The sequence below is a fragment of the Dermacentor silvarum genome, chromosome 6, assembly GCF_013339745.2.
Source record: "Dermacentor silvarum isolate Dsil-2018 chromosome 6, BIME_Dsil_1.4, whole genome shotgun sequence".
Lineage (NCBI taxonomy): Eukaryota > Metazoa > Arthropoda > Arachnida > Ixodida > Ixodidae > Dermacentor > Dermacentor silvarum.
The window spans coordinates 152,246,303-152,269,070 of NC_051159.1; the positions used below are offsets into that span (position 1 = coordinate 152,246,303).

Sequence of the window (22,768 nt, forward strand, 5' to 3'; positions counted from 1 at the left end):
TACTCAAAGAGGCCATACAATGCAGTTAACTGCACTGAGGGAAACATGCTTCACATTGACTCACAAAATGCTTTTTTTTTTCTTGTCTATTCTTTAAAAGGTAACTCCTGTGATTTTTTTGACCATGTGAAGGTAATCGCATTTTTAGGTTCGTAAGACCAGCCTGTCACGCGTCTGATAGTAGAATTGTTCCACAATTGGAAAATAATTTTAAATAAGCAAAAAAAAAAGAAACGCGAAAACAGAAACGAAATCAAAATGTAGCCGAGCAGCCAAGTGAACATCTTGATGTGACATCACACGTGGCACACCAGCAGGGGAGGCGCGCAAGGCATGCCGATCAATTTGCACATTTGTCTTCGGGTGACGATGTCAGCTGCACCAGCTCTTCGGAGCTGTCAAACAATGACAGCTACAATTCCGACGAATTCAATAGCCATGAATCACTGTTCGCATTCGACCTGCAACCAAGAGAGCCAGTGCCCTGAGCAACACATCGTGCTGCACCATGAAGACATAGGGTAGCCCTAACCACTGATTTGATACGTGCTGCTTGCTATTTCAGGTGTTTTACCCCTTCTCAAGGAAGTGTTTCGCATACTGTCTATAAGATGTTTTGGAGCGCTGTTTTCCGCATTGTATTTTTATTTAGGAGCGCACAATTTTCCTGGAAATATGCATAGCTGTGTCCAAAACACTGACCGGTGCATTTGTTTACATTGGCATGGTACAGCGACCGCTCGTTGTTTACTTGAAATATAATGCGGGAGCTCATGGGCTAACACTTCCTCCTAAACTGCTTTGTGGCAGCACACTTGACAGCCTTGACGTTTTGTGCAGCTACCTCTACCCAGACGGGCGTAACGTCAACCCTGACCTGAGTTGGGCTGTCCAGGCGACACCCGAAGACCACATCAAGGTGACGCAGGAACAGTATGAGCTTTACTGTGAGATGGGCTCCACGTTCCAGCTGTGCAAGATCTGTGCTGAGAACGACAAGGACATTCGCATCGAGCCCTGCGGGCATTTGCTCTGCACACCATGCCTAACCTCCTGGCAGGTGAGTCTCCTTTTATTGCAGCATCTTGCTTGTTTCTTTTCTGGACACTGCTGTGTGAAGATAGTGGAAACATTCATGTGAAGAGACACTTAGGTCAGGCACTAAATCAGGGTGTTGTGATAAGTTACCATATTTCCCCCTGCGTGTATCCTGCATTACCAGTCACTACTATAAGAATAGGTTGAAAAATCTACACACATAGTTTGTGTAAATTCTCTCCTGCAGCATTGTTCAAGCTTTTGTAAAAGCAGTCTGGCACAATTGTGAGCACAAGGCAAAGCTCTAGGAGCAATTTTGTGTTGTGTATGTTTGGTCACTGCTGTTCTCACTGTCTCTCCACATGGAAACAAGGCGTGGTTGCATGGTTATGCAAATTACATTGCTGTAAAGCAGCATGTAAGGCTAATATACGCTTATACAACTTTCATCCACACTGTGCGTTTGTATTTTCAGAATTTTTGATGTGGGTCCAGAACAAACCTGTGTGCCTTTTTGTTTTTTGCACTGTGTGCATTCCAGGATTCAGAAGGCCAAGGCTGCCCCTTCTGCCGAGCTGAGATCAAAGGTACCGAGCAGGTAGTGGTGGACCCCTTTGACCCGACAGGCCGGACGGTACGCAAGACTGACCTTCAGAACTACAATCATCCCAACAGCCTGGTTGACCTCGACGACGACGAGCCGTTCGAGGTAAAAGAACTGCTCACTATAGCCTCGTGACCCTCTGCACCGCTGCTCCCTTTCCCAAACTCCCTTTCGTTGTTTGTTGCGACTGTGTGCTGCCGGATGGTAGCTGCTTTCCCCGCCGACATCAGGTGCGTCTTTTGATGGGGTGAAGGAACTGTGCGTCAACGCCTGTGTTGTGTTTACGGGCCACCCTTTTGAGGCAAAGGGATTCCTTCCTTGGCGTAAAAGAACTTATCACCACATTATTATTCACTGACTGGCTGCTTTTTCACTTCCTATCCTGTGCGGTTAGCACCTAATGTCTGCAAGCTCATGTTGCCGACCAGGTACACACATCCGCCTCTGCCGTCGTCGACCGTGTGCGTGTTACACCGTATTTGGGTTGCCCCCTTCTAAGCCTGCCTGCCCGCCCCAGTGTGTGTGTGTGTGTGACGTGTGCACGATGACTCGTGGCCGATGTTTCATCCCCAAGACGACGACAGACAGTCCAGATGCCAAAGAGCTGTCGGCCAGGACACCTTTGACGCTGTAGAGAATGTGCAGTAGTCACAATGTGCGTGTCACAATGCTGCACTCATTTGTCAGCTTTATTCTTTTTATTTCCCTCCTTGGTTAGTTTATGCAGGACTCATGCATGTTGCCTACATGGTTTGGATACGTGGGCTAGTGCACCAGAGGTGGTAGTGGCTTTGTTTCAATTAGCAATGCTTTATATATAGTGAAGGGTATGTTTCTAATGAAAACACACATAAACTGTACACTGACAGAGCTTAAAAGAGGACTTAAATTTCAAAATTTTTTAATGTGGTATTTTACTTGCTTAAAGGGGCCCTGATCCACTTTTTATAAAAGTGGAGAAAGGCATTTGAAGTGAAAATAGGCTATTTCAGAAATACTTTGCCACAAGAAGTACTTCAATGCGTTCAGCAAGAGTGGAGTTATTGGTAATCAAACACGGCCTCTGCTGTGCTCCCGTTCCTTTTTCAATGCCTTGCTCTGCGAAGGCTACAGCGGAGTGGGGTGGGGCCACAACGCTCCTCATTCGAAATGTCACCGTGGCGCGCAGTTCAAATTTCAATTTGGATGTTAACGTAGACGCCACGACTTCTGATTTTGTTGCCTACGACGCACTAAACGTAAGCCAAACGCAGTTGTCCTAGCAAGCCGCAATGCGCTTAACCAGTGAACTGGTGGCGGCACTTCGCTGCGGCCGTTGTGTAGCCGCCTGCAGCGACCAATAGCAGCCACGTATGGGAATGCGCTTTATTACGAAATAATGTGCCCAGAAAATAGTGAAGATCATGGCTTCTGTTGAAACAGGAGCGTTTGAACGAAAGGTTACTTCGCGCTCCGCTTGCGAGCTCCATGCACCGTGTACGACAGCAAAACTTGACTGAGATGTTCACAGCAGCATATGCTACCCGCAGACTGTGTTAGTTCATGAAGCCCGAGAGGTGGTTCAGGGTCCCTTTAAACAATGTTCACCTCAACCAAGACAAAAATCACTGTGAATCTTGCAGCACGAAACTACATGCACCTGCCTGCTCCCACCTTTGTCAGCTTGCTGGGTTGCCTCATTTGCCTTTTTTTTTTTTCATGTTCTGTTGTGAAAAATGTTTTAGCACGTGCATTATGCCAGTGTTTCTTGTGTATTTATTTTACGTTGCTTCTAATTTTGTTTTGTGTTTGCCGATGCAAGAGACCCATCTACAGAGTGCAATTTGTTTTCTTGAAGTGCATATGGCAAGCTTTAAGTGTGTTCTTGGTCAGCATGCCTACTGACGTGTATGCCTACTGACTTATATGCCTGCTGTGTGCTCTCACGGACACTCGCACAAGTTGCACGAGCGACGATAGAATTGTGTGACACTACATTTTCTGCTGGTGGTGTTTTCTGCTGCTCTTCTGCAATGCAAAGCTTGCCTTGTAACCTGGAGCAATGCGCTGCTGAAAATTAATTCTTACGACACATCGAATCGCCAATTCCATCTGCAAAATTTGGTATTGTGAGTCTCAGTGTATCAAATTACACCACAAGCAGCTAGTCTGCGATGATACCATTATGCACAGAGTGACTCAGTGCCACTGTTATCATGTGCCTGTTATCAGACTAACATATGTAATTTGGCCTATCATGTGAATCCATCATAATGGAAGGGGGGCGTTAAAGAAAAAAAAAACTGCTAGAAGGTTAACGTAAACGCAACTTTCATAGGCCCCCAAAAAATTATACACTGGGCCAGCAGGCGGGTAGTAACACAAAGTAAAAATTCTGCACTGCTTTCCCATGACATTGTGGCTTCTGCCTCCATCTACTTTAGGCTGGTTAATTGTTCATCAACTAAGCAAGAGTATATTGCATTTGAACATAAGCAAGCACTTAATTTTAGAACTTTTGGAAGCCTTTCCTGTGATATAACAGCCGAAATATACAGAAATGCTATGAAATCCACATCACATGAGTGCCACGCAAATTAGGTTACATAACTCAATATGAGCGGTTGTGTTGGTGTTCACTTTCTCCAGTAACAATCAGTATATACCTACCAAAGAAATGCACATAATGTTTTGAAAGAATACACTACCAGCGTAAGCTGCTTTTATGTTTACCATTACATTTTATGTTTGTTATTTCTTAAAGGAACATTGAATCTCTTAAGGAGAGAGACTATGCTTTGGTCGCAGCATTAATCACAGTTGTCCTGTTAATTTGCAGTGACTACCAAAGGGGCACAGCAGCAAAGAATCTAAGAGTAGTAGCCTATTTTCTAGACACAGAAAACTGGTACATCTTACGATTCATGTGGGAACGTGTGCTGCTTTGGTGTCTGCTGTTACAATTATAGTCAGTGATACCATAAGAATGCAGGGCAAGTACACTGCTGTCCAACTGAAAGAGAATTTGTGTAGACGAGTCAGCCAGTTACATTTGCTCATTTCTTTGACGATATGGGGGAGGTGAGCTTCTTTCAATACTGGCATCTCTTAAGAATTGGGTTTTGTAACAAGGAGGTTCAGACGGCTGGTGCAGTTTAATTCTGTGGGCAGCGCTTGGACTGAAATCTTGGTTTGTCGCCAGCTAATAGTGTCTACCACGCGACACTCAATAGCTCAGTCTTAGTTTGAGTTGAACTGGTCAATCTAGAAGATTTGCATGTTCTACTGGTCAGTTTGGACCAACTTGCTCTGCGGCGTATCTCCCTCGCTTGCTCTGCCGTTGATACACGGCTTCAATCATTTACCCCTTTTGTTCTACCCCTTTTGTGGTCATGTGCACTTACCCAATTTGTGGTTGTTCCAATCAGGAGCATTTTCACACATTTAGAACCTATGCAGAGAAAGCGTCGTGTAAACAAATGCATGCTAAGTGATTTATTTTAGACAACTTATTTATTCTTGAGGCTCAACGGTACTTGAGCACTGTGTGATAGCGCTTGAAGCACCCTCCTGGGCGGAGGCCAGGATTTGCACCACAAGTTTGTATGGTTCTCATTATGGCTTTCTTCTGAAGTGCTTTCAACTGAGGATGCTTGTTGACCATCTGAAGGCGAAATATATTCATCCGTGGCACTAAAGTCACTATTTCACTGAACTCACGTGAATTTAATCCATAAGACACACGTGCAGAAAATATGAGGGTGCTTCACGGCGCTCATATCGCATGAAAATCTCTTTAAACATGAAGGACGGCAAAAACATTTTGCTGCCCTCACCTGCAGACATTACAAAGTGCACTTATTAGGTGAAAAAGTTCCCGAAAGCATTTGCTACCAACCCAAGTAACCGGTGAACACGAGCATGCGCGTCAGGCAATTGCTGACATTTGACTGGAATGGATATTTGCGCCTGTCGGGAGAGGCCTGACACATGACTGCAAATGGTTTTATTCTTCAGGAAAATCGACAACGGGCTAGAGTTTAAACCGACTTAAATTTGTGCACAAAAATTAGGAGCAAAGTTGTACAGACACATGCTTACACAAAAGCATTCTCAGACACAGGCTTACGCACTTGGCTTCCTGTGTTTGTATATGCTCGAACATGTTTTTTTTTTTTTTTTTGCCATTTTTGCACACAAATTTAACTAGTACATTGTATTCTGCCAGCTGCGCTCAACTTGTGCTGTGTTCTAGTGACGAGGCTATTGTTTTCTTCTGCCAAATTCGGATTTGCAAAATGCAAACATGGCACAAGCACTTAATCATGGAATCTAGCATCTTCTCCAAGATTGCTTGTGCACTTCACCGTTGGTGTAATTCCCAAAGCTGTCACAAGAGAGGCACATCACACCGAAATCCAAGGCAAGCATTGTGTTGGTAGGAAAGTGGGCATACACAGATGCTAGCCAAGCAAAGCAGGACTTGGTACATGGTCACTTTGTAGTCTCAAAGTGATGTGAGCCACCAGCACACAAAAGCAGCAGTGTCCCGGAGTCTCCACTCGTGTACCATGTGAAATTTAAGTCCATGAGAGTGCATCTATGTTTTTGTCTGTTTCGGTGCATTCCCAAGCATGTTTAACAAATACAAGTGGGTGTTATTCCGTACCTTAGTCGTAATCTACTGGTCTCTGGTCATGGATATCCATAGCCACTCCCTTACACCTTTTTATATTTTGCGGCACACGTTTGGCATATTGTGACTACAAGAAGTGCTGTGACGCAAAATTTAGCGTCATCTCTTATTTATTTTGCTTTCGCTGTAACAGCAGTGTTAGGATAGTTATTGTGAAAGCATCAGAGGAGTTATATAGGATTAAAAAAATTATCATTGTAACTCTGATTTGAGTTTTATTTTCTTCCAGGCATTGCCCGATTTTTATTTCTTTGTCTTGCTTTTCTGCTCGAATTTATTGAACTTCCTTTCTGGTGGAAAAAAATCCATCATATTTATATTTGTGCTTTGTGTTGTCTGTGCAGTCAAGCTTTTTTCTTATTGTTCCCTTATCGAGAGACACTGTTTGAATGAATGTTGTACATTTTGCAAAAATTGCATAATTCATTCTTGTGCTGTCTAGCAATCTGTGAGATTCTACTTTTGAGGCATTTTCTGCGCTTGAGTTTCAGTCAGAACAAGAGCACGGTAGCGTGTGGGGACAGCGTACAGGAGTCAGTTAAGGAGCCGCATTAAGCACCACAAAATATCTTTCTGCAGTAGTAGCTGCACATTTTTTTTTTTCACTTCTCACTTTGCATTCCGCACTTGTTTCGTAAAAATTAGGGAGTGTTAGCCTGAACACATTTTAATTACCATTACCACCTTGTTGAAGCACTGGGATGCAGCTGGTGAACATATCATTAACTTCATAGGAAAAAAAGTGCTTGTTGCATTCTGTAGATCAATAATCATGAAAAATTATTTCCGAGGCGTGTTCCCTTTAACACTCGGCCATGCTGTACATGAAAGATGGCTGCATCAGTAACTTTATGCAGAGAGCATGTGCGCTCTTTATGAACAGAATAAATTTTCTTCGTTAACTGAAAAATAAAAACTCAGTGTTGTCACCTGAAGCATTCAGTTGGGCTGCAAATTAGTTTTGTCGTCATCTGTTAAATTTGTTGCGACATTCACTTATCACTTGTAAAGCGATCACATATCGCATCAGATATAGAAGTTAATTTTATGACATTCGTGGCTTAGCAAGAATATGTTATAGCATACATCCTGTTGCAAAACACTTCTTCATGGAAAAAGAAGATATATTAAAGCGAGGACCCTTACAGCCATTTTGCATGCTTATTCTGCATTAGTGGTGTCTTGCAACAGCTACACACTAGAGAGACTAAACAGGGTGTAAGTAGTGAAAATACTATATTTCAATGTAAATCACTTGTCATACATCTTCAGCTTTCTTTGATCATTTGTAATTGGCTTACCAGGATTGTATTTATTACCTTTTCTAGTTGGCTTTCTTACGAGGAAGGCATTAAAAGAAGAAATCAGTGCTTATGTTTTGGTAGAGCAAGTTTAACAGTTTTACAGAGCTGAGGTATTTGTGTCGTTTCTGCACTTATCATAGGATGAAGTAATTGTGCAAAAAAAAAAAAAGATAAAGAAAAAGGAGAGAATCTTCACGAGGGGATAGTCTACCTGCCTGTCACTTAAAAATTTTATTAGTAAAGTCAGTAATATGACTTTATGAAGCTTGGACATAATAGCATAGTGAATGTTGTGTCAGTGAGGCAGCCCAATTTATAATGAGTCAGCTAAACTGCTGACCTGGTTTGTTTTTGCTTGGATTTTGTGCAGGGGCAGCATTGCACAATGCCTTTTACTTAATACCATGTCTGGATATGCAGTGCCTACCTGTTTGTTCCAGAATTAATCAACAGTACACATCACTTGCATTAATGCTGGTCAAGAAATATTGCTTTTTTTAAGTGAAAGAAACAGGGGTGCTTCATTACAAGAACAGATGGCACAACTATTTCTTTCACTGCCAATCTTACTTTCTTGGCCTACAATCACCACAAGGCATGTATACTTTTGGCTTATTCTGGACTAGGCAGTCAAATGCTGCCGCCAGACGTAATATTAAACAAAGTGCACTGTGAAATCCTGGTTTAAATGAGACAGCACTTTAGCCAGAAAAACTATTCAAACTAGGCTCCCTACACCAGTTCAGCATATAATGTGCTAGTTCCTGCTCATTAATTCAAAAAACACTTTTGTTAAAATATTGTTTGAAATTCAACATCTAGCTAAATCAGAAATGTCAGTCTTCCTCTGGGGCTAGAGTCTAGGGAGATCAATTTTTGCATCTTGGTATTTAATTTCTCATAATTATGTTATTATTAGTGTTTGCAATATGTATTTGAGCACAAATGATGGTGTTGCACAGACCCCAAGCACATATTTCTCTTCTGACTTTTTCTTCTCTTTTTCTTCTTCTTTCAAGACAGTGATTTGGGTACAAGTAGCATTGTTCCTCCATTTTGTTTTGAGCATGCTGGTGCAAATGGTATGTTTATGTATGCATGCATTATGATAATTTATGTCCTTTGTACATACTGTGAGAGAGAGTGATTGTATGGCTTGCTGTATGTTCCCTTTTTTTTTTTTTTTTTGCACACTTTTGTGATTGCATGAGTTGCTTGAAGTCACTCACGCTTTAGTGTGGAACAATATGTGAATATTGTTGTGTGCTTAGTTGCAAATGTCACATGCAGTGGAAGACAGGAAAATGCTACTCATAGTGTCAGAGTCATCCTGCGACATCTTGTGCATCAGAAACTTCAGAGGCTGGTTCTTTTTTGTTTCCTTTTTTTTTTTTTTCATGGCTGGTGCTGAAGTTTATTTTAGTCCAAATAACAATTTCCCAAAGCTATCCTTGATTCCTGTGTTCACTGTAACTGCCTTCCAAAGTGTTTAATAAAACATCCTAGTTTCTTCTGGGAGCACGACGCCATGTAAACTGTGTTCTTTTTTTTTTTTCTCTCTCTCGGAAATGAACTGCGCTGCCTTAATGTTGTGCTTGCACATGTAGAACCAGGCAAATTTAATCTTTATGTCATTCCCACAACACGAAGTGTCTGCTTTAATGCAGTAGGACTTCCCCTCATTAACACAGCTGTCTCCAGTCCAGGAGGAAAGCATTCCAGAGATGGAGTGATGCAGTGTTAGTATAGGTAGCAGAAGCAGCAGTAACAAGGAGGGCCTTCAACCACGCTGGGATCTGAGTGATGTTAAAAAGACGAGGACAGACATGAGAGAAAAAACATGCAGTGTTTGTTGTTGTTCTTATGTCTGTCCTTGTCTCCTTAGCGTTGCTTAGGGATCCCAGTATGACAGACCAGCTAATCCAAATTACCGCCTCCTTCAACCACACATCTTAGTCCATTGTTAGTAGACATGATTTTGCCTAAAGCTGGAGTATTCGAGCGTAGTGCCGCACCAAACCAGCAATTTGAAAATTTTTCTGAAATCCCAAAATGAATATTCATGCCCAACCTTCATGTTAAGAATTAACATCCCTAACCTGGGCACTTGGGCATATCCTTGGTGTGACAATTGATAGCTTCAGAAGGGATGCCAACTTGCAAAAAGGTTCTACTTTAAGCTGATTTTTTGCTTTATGATAAGGAGAAATGTTCTTTGGAGAGAGTGGAGGAAGAAGTGTGTCTTGGGTACAATTTATTTAGATTATCTCTTCCCGGCAGACTGGTCAGCCCAGGTGACCACATTTTCTGAATTTTCTCTGGAAGTGTGCGAGCCCCACATATCAGCATTCAAATGGCACACCTTTTCAAGCTCCCGTTACACAAGATTAGTGGTGACACTGCCTTTGGACACCGTTGTCATGTGTGGCAACTTTTTTTTTTTTTTCCCCCCATTTACAATAGCCTCTGTGGCACAACCCACACTGGACCTAATAGCAGTGTATGAGTAGCAAGTTTGCAGCATGCTAGAGATGAAGCTCTGAAACTCCTTATAATGTAATACCCTTGTCACATCGCAAAATTTAGTGCCACTTTGAGCTAGTGCACTTCGGCAGCACGCTGCTACACAAGAAATAAAAGTGTCCTTTGGAATTGATGACACTGGCAAAGGGTGAATCAGAAGGCTCGCCATATATTTGTGATTTTAAGCATTGCCACCCATATAACAGTGTGCTATAGCTAAAAACAGCATTTAGGAAAGCTTTGATGCAACTGAAATAATTTATTGCAACTGCAATAACATTATGGATCAATCCTCAGGAGCCAAGACAGGAGAGTGTCACATCCAAGGCAAGCACAGGAAAAATAGCCGATTTCGTTGCAGATGGCACAAGAACGGATCGCGAGCAGTTAGAGCGGATTAAAGTAACGCTTGTTTGTCGCGTATACGGACCACTGTGAGACTCCGCTCACTTTTTACGCCCTCAGACAATACCCAGAATTGTGTCAATATTGGATATGTTGCGTCTGGTAAAGACACGAGCGACATGGAGTTATCTTGGCCGTAAAACGGCAAAGAAACGAAATGGACGCACCGTTATGCTCTGCTCGATTTATTTGGCAGCTGAGCGAAGGGCAGTGTTCCACCTTTAGATCCACTCGACGAAACATTGCGTTGTTGGGGCGCCACGAATGCGAATTCCAGCGCTTCCAATTACCTGCCGTGGGGTGGCTATACGGCTTTTGTACCACAAAGACAAAAGTGTCGCCATCCTAAACACGAGGCACCCTGAGCGCCTTGCTATCCTTGTCCAACCATGCCGTCATTGATGCGCTACTTCCGCCCAATAAACTCGGAAAAAACGACAGTGCCCGCTCGAGTATGGCTACGGTGGCTAGGTTGGTAGGTGTGCCGACCGGCGTAGTTCACTGCTTCTCTGCATCACGACAGCAGGAGTGGCGCTGCGGTCAGAGGTTTGCTGTGAAGCGCGCGTCGTCTGCTACTGAGAGTGTTGTTATTGCGTGCCTTTATATATAAGACAATAGGTTTTTCACTGTAAAAACTGAAAGAAAATGGTTAAATTATGTTGAGAGAGTGCTTAACAGTGCGATGTTTCTTGTTTCAATGAGTAATTTTCAAAAGCGGTCATTTATATCGTCTTTTAACACGCTCACTCCACGGAGCGCTGCGCTCGCAGTCACGATAGTTCTCAGAGTTCTTGTAATTTCCTTAGACGTTTAAGGAGCGAAGTGAAGACTGTGCGTGATGAACGTGAATACCAAGCTCATGAGACTCCGGGACAGAGTGAAAGTGTTCCTGCACAGAAGAAAACAAGCCTTCCGGAAGGGCACCACTTGCTCTGTGCCAAACTGTAAGTTTGGCTACAAACATGCAAGCCACGCGGAAAGAATCATTGGTTTCGATGCGCTGAGACCCAGAACTTTCCGAGAGACGTGAGCTTGCCCTTCGCCGTGCTGAAAAAATGTTTCAACCGCATTAGTCATGTGCCAGCGCCACTTCAAGGAGCATGTCATCGAGCGTATGACCAGCAGGAAGATTGTGCTAATTCCGATGGCGTGCGTATGTTAGAGGGACACTTCCTTCGTTGCTACCCGACACTGCGCCTTACATATTGAAGAAAATTTCTAGAAAAAGAACAAGCGAGGCTCCAACGGCATGTCGGCCGTTGAAATAATCCGGAAGAGACAGCGAGCCAAACCAATGCCTCCTCTGGAGACATTGGCAAAACTTACACACGCTCCAAGCAAATAGGATACGAATGGAAATGTCACGTGTTCTGCAGGTGAAGAATGAGTATTTGTAGACAAATGAAGAAATGAACCTGCTCAAAGACGACCGACGAAATGTTTGTGTGTGCAAAAAAATTCCGCTTCAAGCGCAGCGGTCGCGGTTTACAACGCAACGACTGGCAGATATGCCCTGCCGCTGGCATTTTTTTTTTCCTTTCGCCAGCTGAAGCGTTCAGGAGTCATGGGTTGTGAGCAGCATAAAATCGAAATTACTAACAGCATCATCAAGCTAATACATTGCTCGCCTGCACTTCCTTGTGACGACCAAAACTAGGCTCCTGAGCATACTCCAGAAAAGAAAAAGCACTTTACGCTGCGGCTACGCTACGTGCATTTTGCGCGCTGTGATGCAGTGTTTCATTTAAAGCTATAGTTGCAATAAAAGCTTGGTGTACGTTGCTGCATGGTTTGCGTGTGTGACCGAAGAATTACCTAAACTATTATTGCATTTAAATATACATATATACGATCTTCACGAGTCTAAACTATGATTTTTCATGCTACAAGCTACTGCTCTCATCATACATAATCGCCCAACGTAAGAACTTTTTTTCTTCATCACGAACAAGTTTATGATACTGTTACGGAGAGATGCGTTTATTAATGAAATGATGGATGCGAGAGGCCTAGGGACCGATGATGTCACAGTCCGAACTCACGTCGTCTTCCTTCACTTTCAATCGTCCTCCCGTATCGTAGCAATTCCCCCCTTTGCAGACGATGCCCACCGGCCGAGTCAGTTGGAGTTCCGGTGGTGAAAACGTTTAAGACGGGCGACATGGACGACGTTGGTCTTGCTTGAGCGGCGGCCAGTAGACAAGAGTCGACAAATCACGTACGTGACATCACTGAGACGTGCCATAACGACAAAGGGGCCGGTGTAACGGGCCAAGAACTTTTGGTATAGGCCGCGCTTCCGAAGTGGCGTCCATAGCCACACCAAATCACCTTTCTCGTACGATACGTGCTGATGGCGCTCGTCATAACGGGTTTTAGAGCGTTCTTGGGAGGCAAAAGTACGAAGGCGGGCGATGCGCCGGGCCTCTTCTGCGCGGCAAAGTGTTTCGGCCAGAGAAGTTTCGGCGGTTTCGGAGAACGGAAGGATAGAATCGAGAGCTGTACGCGGTTGGCGGACGTATAGGAGATAGAATGGGCTGTATCCGGTGGTTTCGTGTTTTGCGGTATTGTAGGCGAAAGTTATGAAAGGCAACACAGTGTCCCAAGATTTGTGAGCGGAATCAACATACATCGCAAGCATGTTGATGAGAGTTCTGTTGGTCCGTTCAGTTAAGCCGTTAGTCTGTGGGTGGTACGGCGTGGCGTGACGAAAATGAGACGTCGAAAGCCGGAGAAGCTCTTCAACCACATCGGCAACAAATTGCCGGCCACGATCACTGATAATAACACGAGGGGATCCATGGCGTAAAATGACGAATGAGAGCATGAAGTGTGAAACTTCAGCGGCCGTTGCTACACGAATCGCCGCACTTTCTGCATAGCGTGTCAGGTGATCGACGCATACTATAATCCATCGGTTGCCTGTCGTTGATCGCGGCAGAGGGCCGAGCAGGTCAACACCAACTACCTCAAACGGTGAAGCAGGGGGCGTGATGGGATGCAGAAGTCCGGGAGGGCCGCTAGTTGGGCGCTTGTAGCGTTGACACAGTTCACAGCTCGCAACGTACGCTGCTACACTTTGGCGCATCTTTGGCCAGAAGAAACGTTCTTGTGTGCGCTGAAACGTCCTGGAAAATCCCATATGTCCAGATGTAGGGTCATCGTGCATTACTTGTAGCACATCACGTCGCAAGCTTGTCGGCACGACTAGAAGCAAACGGGCACCCTTGCCAGAATAATTTTGCTTGTAAAGAATGCCATCCTTTACAACGTAACGGCGTTGACCGTTCGCTTCGGAGATAAATAGAGGAGCCAGACTGGTGTCGCTGCGTTGCTCCGTGCGAAAGGTGGTAAGGTCAGGAAATAGAGGGTCAACAACTGCTAGGTATTCATCGAAATTGTCTGCGTCACACTCGGTCGTCGAAAGGGGAAGCCTTGATAAACAATCAGCGTCAGCGTGACGACGACCGCTCTTGTAACACACTTCAAAGTCATATTCTTGTAATCTTATGGCCCAACGAGCAAGACGGCCGGATGGGTCGCGTAGTCCGGTGAGCCAACATAACGAGTGATGGTCGGTGACAATTGAGAATCGGCGTCCGTAGATATACGGGCGAAACTTGTGGACAGCGAAGACGACCGCGAGACATTCTTGCTCCGTCACCGTATAGTTGCGCTCAGGTTTACTTAAACAACGACTGGCATAGGCAACCACATGTTCTATGGTGTCATGCCGTTGAACCAAGACGGCCCCGAGGCCTATACCACTGGCGTCGGTGTGAAGTTCGGTTGCAGCAGATGGGTCATAGTGGCGAAGTAAGGGCCCTGAGGTCAGTACGAACTTGAGCTGCTTAAATGATGACTCGCATTCTGCTGACCACTGAAAAGGCACGTCCTTGTTGAATAGACATGTCAGGGGGTAAGCCAGGTCGGCAAATTTAGGCACGAAGCGACGGAAGTACGAGCACAAGCCCAAGAAACTTCGCAACTCTCGTAGTGACTGCGGTTGTTTGAAGCTGCTAACTGCAGCGACCTTTTGAGGGTCAGGCCGAACGCCGTGCTTGTCGACAAGATGACCAAGAACCAGAGTCTCACGGTTTCCGAAGTGACACTTCTTAGAATTCAAGGTGAGTGAAGCTCTCTCAAGAGATGTAAGAACGATGTCAAGACGGCGATTGTGCTCCTCAAATGTACGGCCAAAAATTACAACGTCATCAAGATAACATAGACAAATTTCCCACTTCAGTCCACGCAGAATAGTATCCATGAAGCGCTCAAACGTGGCTGGGGCGTTACACAAGCCAAACGGCATTACATTGAATTCAAACAGACCATCTGGGGTTACAAAGGCCGTTTTCTCCTTGTCATCCGAATGCATGGGAATTTGCCAATAACCGGACCTTAGATCCACGGAGGAGAAGTACGAGGCAGAATGCAAGCAGTCAATTACGTCATCAATCCTGGGAAGCGGGTATACATCCTTTTTGGTGATAGAGTTGAGACGTCGGTAATCCACACAGAATCTCCAAGAACCGTCTTTCTTCCTTACAAGGATCACAGGTGCAGCCCAAGGGCTGCATGACTCCTGAATGACCTTCTTCTTGAGCATTTCTTCCACCTGTTGAGCAATGATTTTGCGCTCTGCAGGTGAGACACGGTACGGTTTCTGTCGGATAGGATGAGCAGATCCCGTGTCAATCACGTGACGAGTACGTGACTCTGGCACATTAAAATGTTCCTCGCTCTGCGCAAAATCAAAGACTGCGGCATGCTTGGCCAGGACGTGGACCAAGGCTCGGCGCTTCTCTGACGGCAACGACTTGTTGACCATAGCCAGAAACTTGTCCTCTGTAGGGTGAGTGACAGCCACGTGGTCTACTGTTTCGTTGCTTAAAGCTGCGATACAACGACTGCTCGCATTTTGTTCGAAGAGGGCAAGCCGCATTCTACTGGGTAGCACGACAGGCTCACTAGAACAATTCAGCACCCATAATGAGGATCGCCCATCGGTAATAGAAATTGCGCAACGAGGCACGAGCACATTTTTCTTGACGCAGTTGAGGGGGACCGGCTCCACAAGGACATCAAACGTCCCAGCGTCTACAGCAGGGGTATCAACGGGCACTATCTTGATCGACTGGGGCGGCAAGCAAATATCGTCAGTGACGGCGAGGGTACCATGACAGCGCGGAGACCCCTCAGTAAAAGCGGATAACAAAATTTCACCAGCGCCGCAATCCACAGTGGCGCCGCACTCTCGTAGAAAGTCGATCCCCAAGATTACGTCGTGCGTGGAGCTAGCCAGAACAGCAAATTCCACCTTGAACACTCTGTGGCCTAAAGTTACACTCGCAACACACATCCCGACAGGGTACAGCGACTCCCCACTCACTGCACGGAATGTGGCACAGTTGTCCCAGCAAAACATCACTTTGGGTCCTAGCCGTGATTTAAAATTTAAACTCATAACCGAAACAGCTGCTCCAGTGTCTATCAAAGCCATCGTCGGAAGTCCGTCTACGAGGACATGAACCTTGTTCTGCATCATCGAAACTGGTGGAGGCATGCGTGTGTGTTGTGACAAATGTTCGGCGACCTCACCTCCATCGGCCGCACCACCTAGTTTCCCGGCGGTGGGGAAGTGACACGGCGACCAGGCGATGGAGAACGGCGCCGGCGTGCAGTTGGGGGCGTCAAGCTTCGTACGGAGGCGGGCGAGTCGCTGCGGGTGTTCTGTCGGTAGTTGTTGCCCATGAACGTGTCACCACGGGAGTTCTGCTGGAAACTATTTCCGAAGTACGTGTCCCTTGTCCAGCGAGCACTACCGGGCCGATTGTTCCGTCGAGGAGACGCCGGCGGATTCTCGTAAAACCGTGGTTGTCCGCGACGGCGCTCAGGGCAGAATCGAGCCACGTGTCCACGGACACCGCACTGGAAGCACACAGGTGCCTCACGCAAATCACGAAACCTTCCACTAGGCTCTGTGTATTCGTGATGATCGTCCCACGATGACGCCATGGTACGTGGTTGGTTGAAGGCGTGCTGCGGGCCATCACGACGATGTAAGTCGTAGGTTGGTCGTTCCGGTGCTCGTGATCGAGGCGCATCGTCATGCCCCGTGGCATGAACGGACGCACACGTTGCGTCGTAAGGCAAATAGGCATCGCTGACGCGTGGTCTTGTCGCGGCGACAGCTTCACGTCGATCAAGTTCTTCGCGTACGATTTGTCGTATCGTTGACGCGAGATCGCAGGGTGGTATAGGACCGACGTCAACACTCGCAACGGTGGTGACGTTGGCGAGTCTACCAAACTTAGGTGTAATGCGCTTAGCCTTGAGAGTCTCAAACGTGCGACAATGTTTGATTACGTCGGCGACAGACTCCAAGGTGTCCTTTCCTATGAGGAGGTTGTAGACGTCCTCGGCAATCCCTTTCAGAAGATGTCCGACCTTGTCTTCTTCTTTCATGCGAGGGTCTACAGACTTGCACAATTTCAAGATTTCTTCAATGTAAATTGTGCAAGTCTCGCCTGGCACTTGAGCACGCTGCATCAAAGTCTGCTCAGAGCGCTTCTTCTTCAAAGATGGGTCCCCAAAGCAGCTCTTTACTTCATCCACGAAGTCTTCCCATGTGGCTAGAGTTTCTTCGTGGTTTTCAAACCACACGAGCGCCGTGCCTTCTAGAAACAATGGCACGTTGGTCAGCCGGGTGTCCGAATTCCAACGGTTGTATCGACTGACCCGACTGTAGTGGTTCAGCCACTCTTCAACGTCTTCTCCGACCTTTCCGGCGAAGGTCCGTGGCGCCATGTAATGTTGCCACGTTGCGCCAGACGAAGTCAGCGCGTTGTCACCGTTAGGAACCGTGTCCATTGGAAGCGGTGGTAGTCCGGCCAGGCGGCGGCTTCGGCGTATTTTCAGATGTTGCGCTTCCGTGGTCGTTCGTCCTGGACTTCTCTTCGTTACCCAGCACCTCGACCAATACTGTTACGGAGAGATGCGTTTATTAATGAAATGATGGATGCGAGAGGCCTAGGGACCGATGATGTCACAGTCCGAACTCACGTCGTCTTCCTTCACTTTCAATCGTCCTCCCGTATCGTAGCAATATATTTTATAAATTTATAATAACCCCAATACAGTCAAGGAAATTGAACCAAAAGATTTTAGTTGTACGAATATCAATATTTATGCCATTGTGTTTTACATCCCTTCAAACCAAAGCATTTCTCTTGCGCATTCCGTGGTATACGAATACGCCCTGCACGTTCGCGTACAGCCCCTACATACTACTGTATACATCCATTCTGCAAAGCAAACTTCAACTTTCTCGCTTTAGAATAACTGGTGAAACGGGGAAACAAACAGGTGACGGAAAAGGCAAGTGCGTTACCTTCGCAAGTGACAGAGCTCTGCTGCATTCAGAAATTTGTAACTGTCTATGATGCCACTGTGAATGTGGTTTTCAGTTTAAATACGATGGTAAATATGCTGCAGTTGCATTGTAATGTGGCCGCAGCAGCAGACGACGCGCGCCGCCTGCGACAAACCCCAGACCGCAGCGCCAATTTTGTCGCCATGATGCGGAGAAGCGCTGAACTACTCTTAGTGCCCGGTGGACAGCACACCTACCCATCTAGCCACCGTAGTATGGTGCCTCGCACAGGCATGAACAACTTCGCGGTCATTACACGTAACAGGCTGAAGACGAGGATAGGAAGTTATCTTGTAACAATATATCATGTTTTATAATCTTATAACATTTAGATCACAAAACAGGTAGTTTGAAATTACTACCGATTCTGCTTTCACTATTAGTCTATTTATTGTTTAACCATTGCTACCGAGGCTACGCACTTTGGCGCAGCAAAGCGAGTTTGGCGAACACACTCGCCAGCTAGTGTGCTTTGCAGCAAGTGTCACTACGCGTTCCGTGTGACAGCGTGCGAATGACACTCGCGGCGAAGTGCACTCGCTCAAAGTGCACTTACGTTGTCCCATGTCACACGGATATAACTACTTGACCCTTTGTGTGCGGTAGTGGTCACCTCATGCTCTTTCACTGAAAGAGGAAAAATAAATTTTTCTTGCGAAGATAACATTTTCTTACCAAATGTTTGCAGTTTTTTTTTTTTTCTAATAAAATTTAGTGTTATACTCCTGACACAAACTTCTGTGCATGAAAAAGTTATGCTAGGAATATGCACTTTTGAAAAAATATTCAGTCTTACTGCCACAATTATACAGGTAGCACAAACACACACTGTACACTGAAGTTATAACTTAAACCCATGTCAGCTCTGAAGTCGTAAAACCGTGAAAAAAATTTATAGGTAACCGGAGCTTCAAGATAAGGAAAGTTTTAGTCTGCCTGTCACACATCACAGATTTGAAATGACCTGTGATCCTACAGCTGATGCTTGTGCATAAGAACACAACATATTGTCAAGTGAAGCATGTTAATATATGCAATCACATTTATGGCAATAGCCTTGTGCAGAACATTGCATTGCATTGTATTCAAATGTATTTTTGTTGTCAGTCCTGAATTAGCGCCTGTGCCTGCCGCTGCTGCCCTCAGACTGGGCTTTAAGGCCCGTCAAGTTGCTGTGCGCAACTTTTTCCTTAAATCCCCCATAAATTGTACATTTATGGAAATAAAGGCAAATTCAAAATTCAAAATTCATTTCTGCTGTTTCAGAGTTCTAAAGGTGTACGGGTTGCTTATGGAGCGTAGATGCAGTTGATTAATTCGACCTCTGTTAATTCAATCAACTTTTTACTTAATTCGAACACACTCAAAAGTCCCAGCTAGTAACCATACATTGTGATGGAAGGCAAACTCGTTTAGTTCAAACACAAAGGCATGTGCTTTCGCTTAATTTGACCCCCACCGGCACTCCCTCATGCACGCAAAAAAAACCTTGAAAGGACAAGAAATTCAGCAGACAGTGCTACTGCTTCCTTAAGCAATGGCGGTGACAGCAGCAACCTGGCCTGCCGTGATGATGACAACTTGTGCTACACCCAAGGCGATGTCTCTTGAAAATTTTATCTATGCTGACACACTGTTGAGTTCTGGGGGCCACTGACTGAGGACCACGTGTATATTGCTTGTAAAAATGTATTTAAATAGCCTGTGATGATTATGTGTGGGCGCAGGTTAGCCAGACGCACAAGAAGGCAACCAGAGACACAAAGAGACGTATTTATGACACGAACGGCACGTGGGACAAGACATGAACATGAACTATACAGATAAGCTGGTTCAGTGTCACGCTCGAGCACTCACAGTTCTTCACAGGAGTCCGGTCTCGTGGTGACGGCTCGGCGGACTTGGCTCTGGCGGCGGTGGGTATACGGGCGGCGGTTGACGTTCAGGGTGGCACCGGGACGTAGCCCGGTTCCGGAGCATTAGCTCTGGGTTATAGCCCGAGCTCGGCACCGTAGCGGTGGGATGAGAGCCGGGGCGAAGCCCAGCACAGCAGTAGGTGAAAACCGGGGCGGCGCCCGGTTTGCGGAACAGGACCAGGACACCGGGACGTAGCCCGAGCCTGGAACACGGCAGCAGTCGTGCGAGCGGAAACGAGGCCCAGCTCCGCAGGACCCGCGTCAATGGTAGAAGCCGGGGCGGCGCCCGGTTCGGAACAGGACCAGGGGGCTCTGGGTCGTGGCCCGAGCCCGGCAGCACGGCAGCGGTCGTGCGAGCGGGAACGAGGCCCAGCTTCACAGGACCCGCGTCGATGGTAGAAGCCGGGGCGGTGCCCAGTTCACAGTGCAGGACCGGGATGCCGGGACGTGGGCCGGCGTTCGGTCCGCTCCATCTCGCTGCACTGCCCGTTCTGCCAGCCTGGCTGCCCGTCGTTCCGATGGTCTCTCCCGGCACGCGCACCGACCACGCGCACCAGCGACGCTCACTCCCGCGCTTTTCGGCCCGCACGCCGAACACAAGCACGGAAAAGCCCGCGCTCTTCAAATATCGGTTCCGCACACCGATCACAAATATTAAGTTGTCGTCCTCCTACCACACTTCCCCCCTGTTCAAGAACGACGCGGTGGTGAAGTAGGACGCGTCGACTGAATATGAGTAACACACAACACAGTGCGCAGTTCGTCTGTTCGTCAGCGAGTTCTTTCTTGTTGTCCGGTAATTTCACTTTACACCTCATAATGCACTGCACTTTTCGCAATGTTGACAAATTCAATGTTCCAATCACTCTACATGACTGAACTTTTTCTCTGCACACATTTGTAACTGACAATTCAATTGTCCGAGGCCATTCCTAAATAGTATTCCTTTTTATCCTATCCGTTGCATATGTACAATTTTTTCCGCCTTTTCCGGAGCTCCCATGCTTGTCTACTTCTAGCCTGTTTCTTTCTCTTTCCTACGCCTACAGATTGCTTGTACGGTTTGGAATGGCTTGGGTAGAACTCTGGCTTCTTCAACTTTTTCCTGGACGCCTGCATCTTGTCATGTACCTGCGTTTTATGACGCTGTTTTCCTTTCCATCGCCTTTGAATCTTCTTCCTGCCCTTACGCATTCTGTGCAAGTTCTTCCTGCCCTTACTAATTCTGTGCAAGTTCTTCCTGCCCTTACGCGTTGCCTTAAATCCGGGACGCTTCGGGTATCTGCTGGCTTTCTCATTGTTCGGTTTCTCGGAATGCATCATGTCTGTTGCCTGGCGATCTGTGGTATCATTTGTGATTATCGATTCACTATAGTTGCGAGGTGAATCTACTTTTTTCTCTGCTGCCCTCTCTTCGAAATCTTGCTTAGCTGCAGCAGGTTCCGCTAGACGAACAGCCTCGACGCGTATCCTTTCTTCCTCAATTAGGTTGAGGTTGCTCACCGGTAGTCGCACGTTCAAACTTGTTGTCTGCTCTTGAAGCTTGAGCTTCAGCAGTAAAACGCGTTCCTCGACTTGCAACCGTCTTTCCTCGAGCTCCATGATCACGCGCTCATCTTCACGAACTTGCGCGCGGAAGCGTCTTTCTGTTGCGCGTTCCGCGTCAATCCACTCGCGAAGAGCGGCGCCAGCTAAGCCCATGTCTTTGCCGATCGCGTATAGTCTCTCAATATCCATGGCTTCCTCCCGTGCGTCTAGCTGTCGGCAAGATGTTAAAGCCGATCCTGGCAGGCTCGCCAAAATTGTGATGATTATGTGTGGGCGCAGGTTAGCCAGACGCACAAGAAGGCAACCAGAGACACAAAGAGACGTATTTATGACACGAACGGCACGTGGGACAAGACATGAACATGAACTATACAGATAAGCTGGTTCAGTGTCACGCTCGAGCACTCACAGTTCTTCACAGGAGTCCGGTCTCGTGGTGACGGCTCGGCGGACTTGGCTCTGGCGGCGGTGGGTATACGGGCGGCGGTTGACGTTCAGGGTGGCACCGGGACGTAGCCCGGTTCCGGAGCATTAGCTCTGGGTTATAGCCCGAGCTCGGCACCGTAGCGGTGGGATGAGAGCCGGGGCGAAGCCCAGCACAGCAGTAGGTGAAAACCGGGGCGGCGCCCGGTTTGCGGAACAGGACCAGGACACCGGGACGTAGCCCGAGCCTGGAACACGGCAGCAGTCGTGCGAGCGGAAACGAGGCCCAGCTCCGCAGGACCCGCGTCAATGGTAGAAGCCGGGGCGGCGCCCGGTTCGGAACAGGACCAGGGGGCTCTGGGTCGTGGCCCGAGCCCGGCAGCACGGCAGCGGTCGTGCGAGCGGGAACGAGGCCCAGCTCCACAGGACCCGCGTCGATGGTAGAAGCCGGGGCGGTGCCCAGTTCACAGTGCAGGACCGGGATGCCGGGACGTGGGCCGGCGTTCGGTCCGCTCCATCTCGCTGCACTGCCCGTTCTGCCAGCCTGGCTGCCCGTCGTTCCGATGGTCTCTCCCGGCACGCGCACCGACCACGCGCACCAGCGACGCTCACTCCCGCGCTTTTCGGCCCGCACGCCGAACACAAGCACGGAAAAGCCCGCGCTCTTCAAATATCGGTTCCGCACACCGATCACAAATATTAAGTTGTCGTCCTCCTACCACAAGCCTATTGCCAATGACGGCCAACTCCAAGCAAAAAAAAAATTAATTTGTTAGTTTGCCACTGTTTGTCAACCTCTCGGATAGTTCGACCAAATCTTCTGGCCGTGCAAAGGTAAAATTAACTGGAGTCAACTGTATACATACAGGGTGTTTCAGCGAACACTTTCAAAAATTT

At 46.9% G+C, this 22,768-nt stretch overlaps 1 protein-coding gene across 1 annotated transcript in view; it reads left to right on the forward strand.

The window, feature by feature from the left end:
• The window catches only part of LOC119456250 (E3 ubiquitin-protein ligase CBL-B-like), a 60,089-nt gene that overhangs the window by 19,114 nt on the left and 18,207 nt on the right, over positions 1 to 22,768 (forward strand). Inside the window, exons 5-6 of the mRNA XM_037717901.2 lie at positions 841 to 1,060; positions 1,580 to 1,747. Of these exons, the coding sequence (XP_037573829.1) occupies positions 841 to 1,060; positions 1,580 to 1,747 (388 nt within the window). The remainder of the gene's footprint in view (positions 1 to 840; positions 1,061 to 1,579; positions 1,748 to 22,768) is intronic.